The sequence below is a fragment of the Ovis aries genome, chromosome 7, assembly GCF_016772045.2.
Source record: "Ovis aries strain OAR_USU_Benz2616 breed Rambouillet chromosome 7, ARS-UI_Ramb_v3.0, whole genome shotgun sequence".
Classification (NCBI taxonomy): Eukaryota; Metazoa; Chordata; class Mammalia; order Artiodactyla; family Bovidae; genus Ovis; species Ovis aries.
Window position 1 is genome coordinate 7,935,866 of NC_056060.1, and position 14,956 is coordinate 7,950,821.

General features: G+C 40.2%; 1 protein-coding gene across 1 annotated transcript in view; it reads left to right on the plus strand.

Moving 5' to 3' along the window:
• The window catches only part of IQGAP2 (IQ motif containing GTPase activating protein 2), a 307,827-nt gene extending 294,134 nt beyond the window's left edge, over window positions 1-13,693 (plus strand). Inside the window, exons 31-36 of the mRNA XM_012180670.5 lie at window positions 702-789; window positions 2,710-2,922; window positions 5,359-5,519; window positions 7,094-7,231; window positions 8,931-9,039; window positions 12,741-13,693. Coding sequence (XP_012036060.3) covers window positions 702-789; window positions 2,710-2,922; window positions 5,359-5,519; window positions 7,094-7,231; window positions 8,931-9,039; window positions 12,741-12,854 — 823 coding nt within the window. The 3' untranslated portion in view covers window positions 12,855-13,693. The remainder of the gene's footprint in view (window positions 1-701; window positions 790-2,709; window positions 2,923-5,358; window positions 5,520-7,093; window positions 7,232-8,930; window positions 9,040-12,740) is intronic.
• The last annotated feature ends 1,263 nt before the right edge of the window (window positions 13,694-14,956 follow it).

Consider the following 14,956-nt stretch of genomic DNA (forward strand, 5'->3'; position numbering starts at 1 on the left):
TTAGATATTATTGCTGCTCCTTCCAGAGTGATGAGCCCAGTTGCTCCTCCTGGTCCTCAGAAAGTAGTCTCAGTCTGAAAAGAAGAAAAGGGGGACCTCCCTGATGGTCCGGGTGGTTGAGACTCCGAGCTTCCACTGCGGGGGCCACGGGCTCCATCCCTGGTTGGGGAGTTAAGATCCCACCGGCTGCCACAGCATGGCCCCAAAGCACAGATGAAATTGAAAACGAGAAAGTAGTTACAACACCCTTGTGCCCAGGATACTGACATTGTAATCTGACGTGTCCAACTCTGAGTGAGCCTGTGGGCCGTAGCCCACCAGGCTCCTCTCTCCATGGGACTCCCAGGCAAAACCTACTGTAGAGGGTTGCCATGCCCTCGCCCAGAGGATCTTCCCTACCCAGGGATCGAACCTGGGTCTCTTAACATCTCCTGCATCGTCAGACAGGTTCCTTGCCACTAGCACCACCTGGGAAGCCCCTGTAATCTGACGGCCTCAAGCATATAAAACCCAGACTTTGATTATCAAGCATTCACAAACTTTGGGGAGCCTTAAAGCAGACATCCTGAAGTTCTGCGAGATGCTTTCATTTTTAAGGATTCTCTTTGAAGCTTCATCTTTGCACTGCCTCAGGAGAAACACATTTTTGTGCATCAAGACTGCCATCTGAAAGCCTGTCTCTCCTTTCTCTGTTTTGTAAGGACCAAAAAACTGATCATTGACGTGATCCGGAACCAACCAGGAAGCACACTGACAGAGATCTTAGAGACACCAGCAAGTACAAAAGAGGTAATTGACCTTTAGAGTGTAAATAATAAGTACCTTAGATATGTGTTGATTTTAGTAACAGATCTTTGTGCCAATTGTTTGCTGTTATCTCAGAGAACCTGTCTGACACAGTTTGGAAGTAAAACTTTGAGTGAACTGACTTCAATTATATAGAAAATCCATGGAATATCAACGGAAATGAAATAGGAAGATACGGCACTGAATTTATACTAAATAATCTTATCCTAGACTAGAAGATTAGTTCTGGGTATTTCAGAGCCTCTGAATGTTCATGATAAATTTTGAACAGTGAGTGTAGGGAACAAAGGGGAAAAAATTGGACTGCTTAAAAATGAAGACTACTCATTGCCGTGGATAGGCAGATAAGTCACTTAAGGAATTGTTCTGGTCAACAGGATATAGAAAAATACCTTTCATATTTTGTGTTTTTGCCGACTTGAAGAAATGAACAAGTGCCTTACTCATTAAAACTGTTTTTCAAATGCTTCGGAAGCCAACATCTTGAGTCCATTAGATCAGAGCACCATTATCCTGGTGTAAATGAAGTTTCATAACAATCTTGCATTAAACTTTTATCAGCATCCTTTAAAATGGATCATTATTTAGTTTGTTCTGAATTAATTTCAGTTTTATTGCTTTAGTTTCAATGATTGCCACTCCCCAAACAAACACTAACAAGATTATCAATTTAGTTACCTCTTTGTACTTTTGTACTTTTTTGAACTTTAGCTGGGTTACACATGATTTTCCTGAATCATTCTTAATTTAATTGGTTGTGAAGAAATCGTTATGTCATGGTTTTTAATAAAAGTATATATAACCAAACTGGGTAGAGTATAGTACTGAGTATGAGAATTTTAACTCTTAATATTTTATTCAGAATATTTTCTTTCCCCCCAAATGTAGCATAGTCACTAAGAGTGCAGACTTCCAAAATCAAATGTAGCTCCATACCTCCTCACTGTGTAAGGCTAGGCACCTAGAAATATTTCTATGCTTCAGTTTCCTCAACTGTAAAATGGGAATGATAATAGCACCCAGTTCAGGAGTAACTCAGTTAAAACATGTTAAGTGAGTGGAAAAATATCTGTCATATACTAAATGCTCAGCAACGTTGGCTGCTACCGTTGTTTCCTACTGACCTGGCTTACTGTTCCTGTATCCTCCGGGTTGATCTATCTTTCCTGTGTGTAATAACATTTACAGTCTTAGCCTCTGTCTACTATGCCAACCAATTTTCTAGTACAGTGACATGTGAGGATCACTAGTCTCTTGTATAGTTTTTTTAAACAAACTATCCAAACTGTTTTGATTCATTCATTTACTCACCATTTATTTGGAAACATATTTTGTGCTAGCGTGCTCTTAATCTTTGGTTCAAAGAAACCCTGCAGATTTCTCAGAGTTCATAGTTGGAGAATGATTGCCTTTCCAGGACAAAGGTCTCTGCCTGCCTTCACGGCTTATGAATGGCTGTAAATATGGCTCATGTGTGAGCGTTTAACTGGGTTCTGGATCTTCAGGGTTCTCGTGGCCACGTTTTAATGGATAATCTAGTTTTAATTTTCTCAACTGGACTAGCCTATCCAATACTGAAATCCTTCCATCCAGGGAATTATAAAATGCTGGTTATCCCTTGTAATACATCTGTTACTAAGATAACTTGTCACATTAACCATAAAATAACGATTTAGAATTTTGCTCAGGGTAGGCCTGCCACCACTGCTCTGATTTTTAGGAAAACAAAGTAATTCCTTCCCAAAGACCTGCCACAAAACCCCTGGGGAACATGTGGTTAAGGTCTCCGGACCTTGGCTTGAGGACCTCTTTCATTTTTATGTTGGTTTACCTTGTGCAGCTTCTGAACCTGTGGGGTCAGGACATCAGAGATAAATCAACATCTTGATGTTCCCTTTCCAGGAGACAGATCATGCCTCAGACATGATGAACCGTGCGGTTTTAGATTCCAGGACTCCTGAAGACATGAAGCAGAGCCTGTCTATGGTTGAAGATGCGCAGCTGCCCCTCGAGCAGAAGAAGAGGAAAATCCAGAGGAATCTTCGGACATTGGAACAGACTGGACACGTGTCATCCAAAAACAAATACCAAGACATTCTCAATAAGATTGCCAAGGTTGTGGGGAAGAGTATTCTTTCTGCTTTGCGTTAAGTTCAATTCAGTTCAGTCGCTCAGTCGTGTCCGACTCTATGCGACCCCATGAACCGCAGCACGCCGGCCTCCCTGTCCATCACCAGTTCCTAGAGTCCACCCAAACTCATGTCCATCAAGTCGGTGATGCCATCCAACCATCTCATCCTCTGTCTGTGCTAATCATTGCTCACATGCTGGGACTCAGTAGGTGACATGAAGGATTCATAGTGATATACATATGGTTCCTGTCCTCCTCAATATTACAGATTTTTTAAGGTTTCAAAGCAGTTGATGACTTTTAACAGAGAATAACCACAACTCCCCCCAGTTAAGGGGCTTCCCAGGTGGCCCAGTGGTAAAGAATCTGCCTGCCAATGCAGGAAACACAGGAGATGCAGATTCACTCCCTGGGTTGGGAAAATCCCCTGGAGGAGGAAATGGCAACACACTCCAGTATTGTTGCTTTGAAACCCCTGTGGACAGAGCAGCCTGGCAGGCTACAGTCTGTAGAGTTGCAAAGAGTTGGACACAGCTAAGGACACTGAGCTGAGCGTTCAGGCGCAACTCCCCCAAGTTGTCAGAAGAATTGAAACACACCAGACATCAATGCTTAGGAAACGTAATAGATGAGTTTCATCTGTTGCTCTAAACAATACCTACTAATTTTAAAAGTGACACTTCTAGGAGAGTTCTCTCTTGAGTAATAACTCAAGTTGTCATATAATCTTCTTGCCCATAGGATCTGCCACTGAGATGACACCTCTATGTCCCTGAGAATTTGTCTCCAGTCAGCTTAGCCTGAATGCAGTTCAAACTTAAAAGTTAGTTTCTGTTTTCTCATCCCATATTTTTACAGTTGAGAAACTTCTGAGAAAAGGATATCAAATTAGTGCAAGGAAACATCACAGGAAAAGGCTAGATCTGTTTGCCAAGGATAAGGAAGTATATATTTTGGGTTAAAAAATTTTTTTTCATTGTTTTATTTTGTCCAAACATGCAAACTAAAATGGATCTGGAGGTTAAGGACAGTTACATGATCAGAGGAAAAAAAAAAAGAATTCTGAAAGGGAAGTGGACTCAGCTTTATTCTTCCATGGAAACTTATGGCCATTACTGGCAATAGGCTTATTCCTCCCAGCCTGAGTGACTCAAGGGAAGTGGTGCCTTTTCTGTAACTCTGGGTTGGAAAATACTTCTCTTAGGGAATGTACAGTAGAGAAATTGAGGCTTTTGTCTTAAAGAAAAAAACTATCATGAAAGCATCCCCTCAAATATTCTACTTAATGAAGAATTCTTACTTAAAAGGAATGGTTTTTAATTTGTCCACAGAGGAAAAATAATAATAAACTGGCACTTTTCTTAAACATTTTCTTAATTTACCAATTAGAATTTTAAAAAAAAAGAATTATGTGTTTGTAAGTTTATACTATGTCTCTTGCAAGCTGTAAGCAGCTTGATCCAACTTCATGTTCTAGGAACTCTATTTAAATCCAACTAATAGTTATCCATGTTGAATTTGTTCAGTCTTGAGACCCCAGTTGTTGTTTGTGCAAATGTTGGAAACTATTTTTCAGATTAAAAAGTATATTTTTAAAAAATTTATTTTACAAATAGGGCCATCCCTGGTGGACTCTGAGCTTTCACTGCTGAGGGCCAGGGTTCGATCCCTGGTTGGGAAACTAAGATCCCACAATCCTGGCAGGACAGCTAAGAAAGAAAAGAAAAGAAAATTAATGTAATGATGAAATATAATACTTTTCAGGATAAAGCACTCTTCAAAGTATATATAATTCAAAACATTCTGAGGAAATTGTCTCCTGCTAAAGTCTTGGCTTGTGTACTTTTTAAAACCCTAGTATGCTTACTCTAAAATTGCTTCTTTGCTTTTCCATCAACCTTATATCTGGAGAAGGCAATGGCAACCTACTCCAGTACTCTTGCCTGGAAAATCCCATGGACGGAGGAGCCTGGTAGGCTATAGTCCTTGGGGTCGCAAAGTGTCGGACCCAACTGAGCGACTTCACTTTCACTCTATATCTCAAAGTAACATATGGACATTCCTAGTTCTAAAGTAGAAAGGGAACATTTGGGTGCTGAAAGTTTAAAATGAAGGAACTAAAATAAACTTATTGTTATTGGGTCACTAAGTCATATCCAGCTCTTTACAACCCCATGGACTGTAGCCTGCCAGACCCCTCTGCCCATTGGATTGGTTGCCATTTCCTTCTCTAGGGGTATTAACCTGACTCTCTTGCATGGGCAGGCAGATTCTTCACTATTGCGCCAGCAGGAAGCCCCAACTGTTGAAACAGTCACAAAGAGTGACTTTAGTACTAGATATTCTTGTCCTAAAGGGGCAGTATTATAAAGCAAACTCCTGCTTAAATCTCATACCATGGCCTTTCCTTTTTACCTTAGGATATTCGAAATCAAAGAATCCATCGTAAGCTTCGAAAAGCTGAACTGGAAAAACTTCAGCAGACGCTCAATGCACTTAACAAGAAGGCAGCGTTTTTTGAAGAGCAAATTAATTATTATGACACTTATATAAAGACTTGTTTAGACAACTTAAAAAGAAAGTAAGTTGAAATCATATCTTCTTCTGTACTGTCATGATTTATACAAGGTATCAATTCATATACAATCCTGGGCTGTTCAGGTTGGGATTGGTAGCAAACTTTGATTTATTACGTAACCAGAAACTAGAATCTCAATTCTATGATTCACCGTTGTGAGCTAAGAAGTCAGGAGTGAATTTAGAAACATGTTAATTCTCTATAAACACTGGCATTAAAGTTAGTTTTACCCTGCTGTGTTTCAGTCAAGTAACTTTAAACACTTGGGGAAGCACTTTGATTATTCCTTCTTTTTTAGTCAAAGGTGCCTTTTAAACACTTATTTTAAAAAAAAAGCAAGCTACGCTTGGGGATATTTACAGTAAACAGTATTTATATGCTTGATAATGTTTAAAGCCAGATACTTGCTATTGCACGGTGCAGCTTAGTGATTTTTAATTGCTTACTGATTTTTAAAAGTCACGTTGACACAAACGACAAAATTTGTCAGTTCTCTATTACCCATTAGCACACATATCATAGGTTTTTTTTCCCACAATATAGGCAATTTTAATGAGTATTCTTTGCTCATAATTATTCTTATCGCTGGATAAGGTCAATCCTAATCAAATTTTGACTACCCATTTAAATATGTAATTCATTATTTTTATGTAATATTTGTAGTCAGATTGACATTAAAAAATGGTACTGTACAAAAAAGTAAATTGCATTAATCATAGCAGATTTGATGGAGGAATATAACCGAGTTTAAACCTCATTTATCTGGACCCCACTAGTTCTGACTCATTTGCAGCCTTTAAATTACTTTTATGCTATTCCTGTGAGGAAGAAAGTTGGTCAAGCTAATATATAGTAGAAAGAAAGCTGTGAGAGATTTTCTTTGCATATTTACTGCATCTACAGCAAGGCATTTGACAAGCTCTGCAGTCAAGTGAGAGAGATCGGGATTCTCTCTTACATTGTGTGATCTTGAACCAATCCAGTGTTCTCTGAAGTCTCCATTGTCTCATCTTTAAGTGGGATTTGGGAGTGCCAGCCTCACACGTGTTGTAATGAGAGCTAAATGGAATACTTGTGGAACAGGGGAATGTATTTTGGAACACAATGGAAAGGTTAATTCTGTAAACGTGAGGCAGTATTTAGAAAGCACTTGGAAGAAGGATGGCCATCTAGTGTTTGTTAAATAAACTAAATTTGTTAAACTAAACACTTTTAATGACCCCTTCCCTTAGGAGTGTGTACACAGTTCATTTCACGGCACCTCAGCTGCTTGCAAAGTGACTCAATGGAGCCGTGTGGTCCAATACCCCTGAGACAGCAGAGTGCAAGTGTTACAAAGCATATTCGTCTGTAATTCGAACTTGAGTCACATTGAAAATAGCTTTCCCTTAACCAGTTCAGTAGGAGATTTCACTGTGCAGGGATGGTTGTCACTGATGATCACATAATATAAAGTTGCCCAGGCTCTATACCTGGAGGCCAGGGGTGGACGGGGGTGAGCTCCCCTGGGCGCTGTGCTGCCAGGAACATCTGAGTTTGCCACCTTCATGCCAGATGGTCTGTTCTTATGTTGCCAGAAATACTCGGAGATCAATTAAACTTGATGGAAAAGGAGAACCCAGAGGGATGAAGCGGGCGAAGCCAGTGCGGTACACAGCTGCAAAGCTGCAGGAGAAGGGTGTCCTCCTGGACATAGACGATCTTCAGGCCAACCAGTGAGTGGCACCCAGAATCTGCACAGAACACATGCCCCTCTCATCATGCACGTCAGATCTGACTCACATTAGTTCAGCTTCCTGTGGCCTTTGAAGAAAGCTTCACTGGGTCTATCAGGGCTTCCCCTTGATTTCAGATGACAGGAGAAAACACACATATTGTAATCTCTGGGCTTCCCACCAGGCCTGGCACTGATCGAGAGGCTGAGTTTCCCATGGCTTTGCCAGCCTCGCCTTTCCCTCCAAAAGTACTGAGTCATAGCGGTGAGAATGCAAGGCTGCCTTTCCAAAGCACTTTCAAAAGTACATTATTTGCTTTGTCTTTTTAAGAAAGCGGGATTTAAAAATTTGATATTTTACTCAGTGTGCTATTTTCTGCCTGCTTTCAAAGCAAATGGTTTACTGTTTCTATCAATTTGTATTTCCTTAGGTTTAAAGACAAGAAAGAAACCGTTGCTGCCTAGCTCCGAAAAAAAAAAATTAATTTTGTTAAAGGCAAACAGGGAGCTGGAGCGATGTGGCTTTGAATGACCCAGGGCCCTCATTCATTCAGCAGGAACGGTCTGAGTGCTCTGGGACACCGTGCACTGTGCTAGGACCTGTAGGGACCCAGACTTAGAGCCAAGCACCCACATCCCCAGCCTCAGGGTTTCAAGCCTAGGAAAGACCACAGAATTCAGCTTTTGTTTCTATGAGTTCCTTTTGTAAAAGGCAAGGATATGTCTCCTGCCACATGGTCCAGCATCCCCCCTTCCATAATTGGGAGAAGACAAGTAGCTGGGCATAAAGAAATATGTTGAATTAAAAAAAAACAACAGTCTGACCTTTGGTCTTGCTCAGTGAGAGTTATTTACAGTTGCAAAACAGGACCTTTCTGAAAATTCCCTGGGAGTCCATTGGCTAAGACTCTGCACTCCCGTTACAGGGGGCCTGGGTTCAATCCCTGATCAGGGAACTAGATCCCACATGCCACAACTAAGACCCTATGCAACCAAAGAAATGAAAATAAATATTAAAAAAAAAAACCACACAGGACTTTTCTAATTTGAAAGCCACAGATGGTGCCTTGCCTGGGTCAGAGCCTCTCCAGCAGCAGTGTTACTGTGTGTATTAGAAGTGGAGGAGACACTCTCCTCCCAGGCGCCACGCCAGGCGCTCTTGGGGTCGCTGTTTTAAAGAACCAGATTCTTATGGTCCATCACTCCCTTTCCCACTGTGGGAGGCCAGGCTCACTGCGTGCGGTCTCTGTAACTCCTGCTTCCTCCACGGCCTGGCTTCCCTTCCGTTTATTCCATCCTACCTTCTCTTTGACTCAGACCAACTCAGAGAAAATGCTTCTTCTCCTTTGAAGTTGCCCTGAAAGTAATCATCTGAACAACTAATCTCCTGTCAGCCATACAAGTCAACACTTACAGTTCTGTGAATCTCATGTAATTTCAAATGTATCTTCTGCTCTTTAAGACCTAGGGTCATATTTTGCCTTTCTTTTGTAACAAAGCCCCTACTCCAGTGCTCTACGGGCTGCAGATCTCCTAGTTCCCGTGAGCCAAATCAGGAAAAGATGATGGGAGACGGGGTAACTTACTTGGGGTTTTCCCAGCAGGCTGTTCGCTGAGGGGGTTGAGTGAGGATTCCATTCGTTTCAGCTTTAAGCATATATTTGCAGTTCCACATGTGTGAATGGTCCTTTCTTCACTAGGTTTAAAAATGTTACATTTGATATCTCGTCTACTGAAGATGTGGGTATCTTCGATGTCAGATCCAAATTCCTGGGTGTTGAGATGGAGAAGGTTCAGCTCAATATTCAGGTAAGCTGGAATTCCTGCATACTGGGGGGAGTTTCATAAAGGGGGTCATTCTTGGCTTCCCTTGCTTGCATTCTTCCTGACAAACAATGGCATTTAGCTGTACCACGATTATTTGCCTGTCTTTAAGTATTGATGATTTTGTAGAAGCTATGGTTCTTCAAATTATTGGAACTTAAACTGCTTTTAAATGGTAAACTGTAGCATTGAGTTTTTCTAAGCCATGTTTTCATTTTGAAACTTAGAGAAAAGAATAATATACACAACAGTGTTCAGAGCTATTGATTAAAGGCTGGAAACTTTCTTTTTCTTAGGAAATTGCATTTCTAAGATAACATATACCCAGGGTTGAAACTTTCTGGATCTCATTTCTCCTTTTCTTTCTCCTTCCTAGAATTATTTTTACATCAGTTTCTTAAATTTCTTTGTTAATTCTTTGGGATCACAAGCAAGAAAAACGTTGTGCAAAACAGATGGCTATAAATAGAAAAGTGAGGTTTGCAGTCTGAATTATTGCTATTTTTTAAAATAAGAATCACATTTAAGCCAAATATGTTGAATAGAAACTGAGAAAATAGTTTGTGCCACCAAAAGAAAAAAAAAAAAAGAAAGTGGAGGGTGTTTGCAGCAAACACTTATGTGCTCCAACTTCTTAATGCTTAGCACAGGATCCGTTTAGATCCTTAGAGATCTTTAGATCAGTTTAGAGATGTGGTTGAGTTTTCTCTTTTGTATGAGGTTTTAAATGGAAATAACCCCTATTTACTTGGGCCCCATACTATTTGTAAAATGGTTCCCAGGTATTCTGCATGCATCTACATGAATCATCATGATAAACCACTGGGAATGGTGTAAGTTCTAGGCTCAGTGCCTGCCTGACCTGTGGCTGAGATCAAGGAGGTTATACCCCCACCCCTAAGCCATGGGGTGAAATACCAGGGCCCTTCTTTTCTGTCTGGCATTCCTTGGAAGCTTAAAGAACAAAAGAAAGAAAAAAAAAGCTAAATGGTTTGATAAAGACACTGAGATAATGGAGTAAATTGGAGAAAATTGAAGATATTATGTAATTTTGAAAAGTATACTTAAGTAAATAGATTTCTAATGTATTTTAAATGTCACTAAATGTATCTGTTTAAAAATTAAACTGAACGTCTTGACTCACTCCATGGAACATTTAGATAAATTGAGGAAGAGAAAAGAACGCAGTGATGTGCTTTGGTTAGTGATTCTTCTCTAAAGCAAAGATATATCATGGATTGTCAAGAAGGAAATGACCCAAGGCCAATCAACATCTACTGAACAGATGAATCACCAGTGACCAGGAGACACCTGTTTAGAGAGGCCTTGGGAATTCCACAGGACTTCCTTTTAACATGGGTGCAAACATCCAGCTTCACTTGCTCCTTTGTTAAAGTTCCATAGTAGGATTAGCTGTTCACGCCCTTCACTTAGACATACAGTTGTCAAATGTTACTCCTGAGCTATCTGCAGATGGCTAATATGCTCCAGATTTTTTCAGTCATTCATGTATATCGTCAGGACCAGTTATGTAATTTTCAGGGCTCAATGCAAAATGAAAATGGTGAGAATTTCAAGATGGTAACAGCAGAACATTAAGTGCAAGGCCCTTTGTCTAATCAGGGGACTGTGTGCAGATCGAATGCCCGTAGAGCCAGCCCTGTATAAAATGATTGTCAGACATAAAGTCAGACGTCTTGTCACATACGGCTTTTAGACAGTTCTAGGACGAAGTGAATTTTACGAAAGAGAAATATGCTGGGCAGGTCCTTAGTGTGAGTCAAGGACTTCGTTTCTAAAAGGACAAAGGGAGATTCCTTCTAACTCTATGTGTCTAGATTTTCTTCAACCCAGTCTTTCCTTGGTTCATAAAGATTATATCCTGAGGCCATGTACATAACAGGAAGGCATGACTTACATGAAGGGGTTCTGCTTATACAGATAATGGCTGGTGTTTATGGAGGGCTGCAGCCTGGGCATTCTTCTTTTCCCAGATGAAGAACTGAGGTTCAGAAAGCATGCTATGGAAGGGGCCCCTGGAGTCCAAACCCTGCATCGCTCTGCCCCACTGCCTGTCTCACAGGATTCCAGTTGATCCTGACCAGACAAGAGTGGCTTACAAAGGGTTTGCAGACTCCTTGATCTCATCTACCCAGGAACACACCTGTGGAGTTGGCAGTGTCAACCCCCACTTTACGCACAAGAAAACAGAACTTCAGCGAGGTTATATGTTGTTTCAATCTTATAGCAAATAGTGGAGCTAAGATTAAAATCTGGTCTTGAACCACGAGTTCGATCAGAGTTCCTCCATTCCCCACATGGAGGGGCCCAGCTAATTTCCCTCTGTACATGATGCCTTCTCAACTGAACCATGTTGGTTTCGTTCTTTTCCACAAGACTTTAACAGATGATGCCTGTCCCAAAGGAAAAGTGAACCTCCACCCCTGTTTAATAGTCAAAAGCATTCTTGATCAAAGAACTTCACTTCCCTTGTGGCATTTCCATCCCAGAAGCATTTCTAAATAATGGAGGGGTTTTAGTTGAGTGCAGTTGGAGCTAATTGAGAAAGTGGAGCAGGAAGCTGGCAAGAGCCCACGTTCTCTCAAAGACGATTCCAACTTCTGCAGGTGGCCGTGCTCATTGTAGACACAAGGTATTATCATTAAGAAGCAAGAAGTTTTCAGAACTAGAAGCAGGAAAACAAGACCTGGGTATGAGCCTAGGGCAGTTCAGGAGTGATATCTTCTGTTTGGGAAGGGCCCCTGTCCTGTGTTATTATAAAACGTTGCTGCTTAGTCTCATGGGTGTGACTGGTGTGAGCCAATTGTTAATTTATAAATGAAGGAAATTTTATTAATTTTTCTTTGTTTATACAGCAGTGATGAAACACACAGAGTGATAATCTTACTTGAGGATGAGGAACAGAATAGACAGGAACACAAGTAGTCTGTCTGGATCAGGAGGAATTGCTCTGTCCATTGGTCTCCAAATGTCAGTCTCACAATTTTCGTCGATAAATAGATCATTTCTCCCCATTTCTACATATTTATTTATAAAGTATGCATGCACTTGGCACTTTACTCAACATTTATTTTATAAAATACACAGAAAATGTGAATGCTCAAGGAATGAGGGGGAAAAAATAAAGAGGAGTTTCTAATATTCTTTTTTGCTCCTCAGTGAATTGTCTGACTCTCACTTTAGAAAACACTGGCTCTTCTACAGGATATACCTCATCTTGCTGTCACATCTGTGTCTTGAGTTTTTCAATTAAAATTAAACTTTTAATTATATATCTAATGTTAATGGTATTGGTTTTCTCTCATACAGTCCTTATCAGTTCTAAAACTCTGTTTTCTTTCATTGAGATGAGTGATTCTCATACTGTGGCACCCAAACCCACAGTATCATCACCCCTTGGGAACTTATTAAAATGCCAATTCTTGGGCCCTCCCCCAGAGCTCCAGAATCAGAGGTTCCTGGGGGTGGGGCCCAGCAATCTGTGTTAACTGGCCTGTGTTTCATTAATAAAGCAGCTGATTCCCATGCACACTGAAGTATAAGAATCCCCGCTGAGGTCCTTAGGTCAACCGAATCTTATTTTTGTCAACAAATTCTTCTAGAATGTGCTTTAAATGTGGGAAACGTCAAGTTGAAGCTGTGATTGGTGTCCCTTGCAATTGCAGGATTTACTTCAGATGCAGTATGAAGGCGTAGCTGTGATGAAGATGTTTGATAAAGTAAAAGTGAATGTAAACCTCCTCATATACCTGCTGAACAAGAAATTCTACGGGAAGTGAAGTGCCTGCAGAAAGCTCCTGGATTCTGTATCACCTGGATTAGGAAATGAATCTGTTTAGTATTTTTGTTTCTAAACATGATTGAGATCACTGCTTATAAACGTGTGATTTTTTTTTTTCAAGACCAAAACTGTTCTGAAGAATGTACCCATGTGCCTTTCTGATAATCCGATACTGCAGTAGAATGAGACACAAAAAGAATTCCTGTAAACACTGCCGCATTGTGCTGTGGTGTGGGTACTCTGATTTAAATCTTGGGACGTTCTGGGATTTGTTTTAAAGTAGGGAGATAATTTTAGCTGACTAGGGACAAATGTGTAAACCTATTTTCCTATGATAAAGATTTTAAATGTCCCATTTGAATAATGTACCTCTTCATAGATTTTTTGTTGTTGTTTTGATCTGTGGAGAAATGGAAGCTGAATTATTTGTAATGAATTATTTAGACAGATAACTTGGTTCTAAGCCCTGCCTCCTGGGAGTTATCGATTTTAAAGAGAACTTTTGTGCAATTCAAAATGAGTTTTATAAGTAATTGAAAGTGACAGTACAATTACACTTTCTGTACAAAGGTATATATTTTATGTGATTTATTCCTACTCAATGAAGTGCACTACTGCCTCATGGTAAAGACTCTTGGACCCAGAGCCTTTAAGTGACTAAGGAATACCATGAACAGCGATCGAAGGCCCCCATTTCCACCCCTCACAATCTGTTTGAATATTTCCATTGTGCCTCTCAAGTTTTTGTAATGCAATAAGATCAGTATCTGGATGGTTTTTAAATGTATTCTTTGAAAAATTGCTTTATGTAAAATAAATGTTACTGAATTACATTAATTTGCCTTTTGTCTGAATAAATTCAGATCATTTAGTGGGTAGGAGAAGCTTCTTGGTGGGGCCTTTGGGGAAAAGAAGTACCATTGACCCTCAGACAACATGAGGTTTGATCTGTGTGGGGCCACTTATATGTGAATTTTTTCAATAGACAATTTAAACGAAATATGAATTTCTTTTTGACGTCTTTTTAGTTTTGATACCTAGTGTTAATAAGCTGTATAACATCTACAGTGTTTTATAACATATAAGACAATATAGGTACTGAGAAATTATTTATTTTATAACAGATGACAGACTTTCAATATTGATAAATACAGTGCAGTACTGTAAATGTCTTTTCCTTATGATTTTAACAACCTTTTCCCTAGCTACTTTATTATAAGAATACAGTATGTAATACATATAACATAAACAATATGTGTTAATCAAGTGTTTATATTATTGGTAAGGGGCTTCCCAGGTGGCACAGTGGTAAAGATTCCATCTGCCAATGCAGGAGACCCAAGAGACACAGGTTCGATCCCTGGGTCGGGAAGATCCCCTGGAGAAGGAAATGGCAACCAACTCCAGTATTCTTGCCTGGAGAATCCCATGAACAGAGGAGCCCGGGGGAGTCCATGGGGTCTTAAAGAGTCAGACACTACTGAGCACGCACCCATGTTATTGGTTAGACTTCAGGTCAACAGTAGGCTATTAGTAGTTGAGTTTTAGGGGAGTCATAAGTTATACTCAGATTTTTGACTGCGTGGAGGGTGGGTGAGTGAGGCTTTTAACCCCCACATTGGTTAAAGGGTCAACTGTAATACACCTATACCTATACTATGTAGGATACAGTTTATAGGGAGAAAAAAATAATTTTCTGTCCATCCTTCAGGGTCTTGGCTGAGGACCACACCCCCATAATAAAAGATTAACAGGAGAAAAAGAGAAGTTTAATAACTCCTATACATCCTACATGCATGTGAGACACACAGGTAAAACTGAGTAACTCCCCCAAATAGCCCTAAGCCATCCCCTTAAATTTCCAGCTAAAGACAAAAGACAATGGGGGAGGGAAGCAGTTATGGGAGGTAATCGGGAGATTTCCCTTTTAAGTGTCTTTCACAAAAGGGTAACTGATTGGTTTCCAGAGCTTCTCCTATATCTGCTGTTTTTCAAAACTAGCCAGCTTGAAGTACTCCTGCTATCAGAGATACATCTTCTGCTCCCTTTCAAGAGTGGCTGCTGTGAGCACAAGTTCCAAACCCTGTGACAGAGACAAGG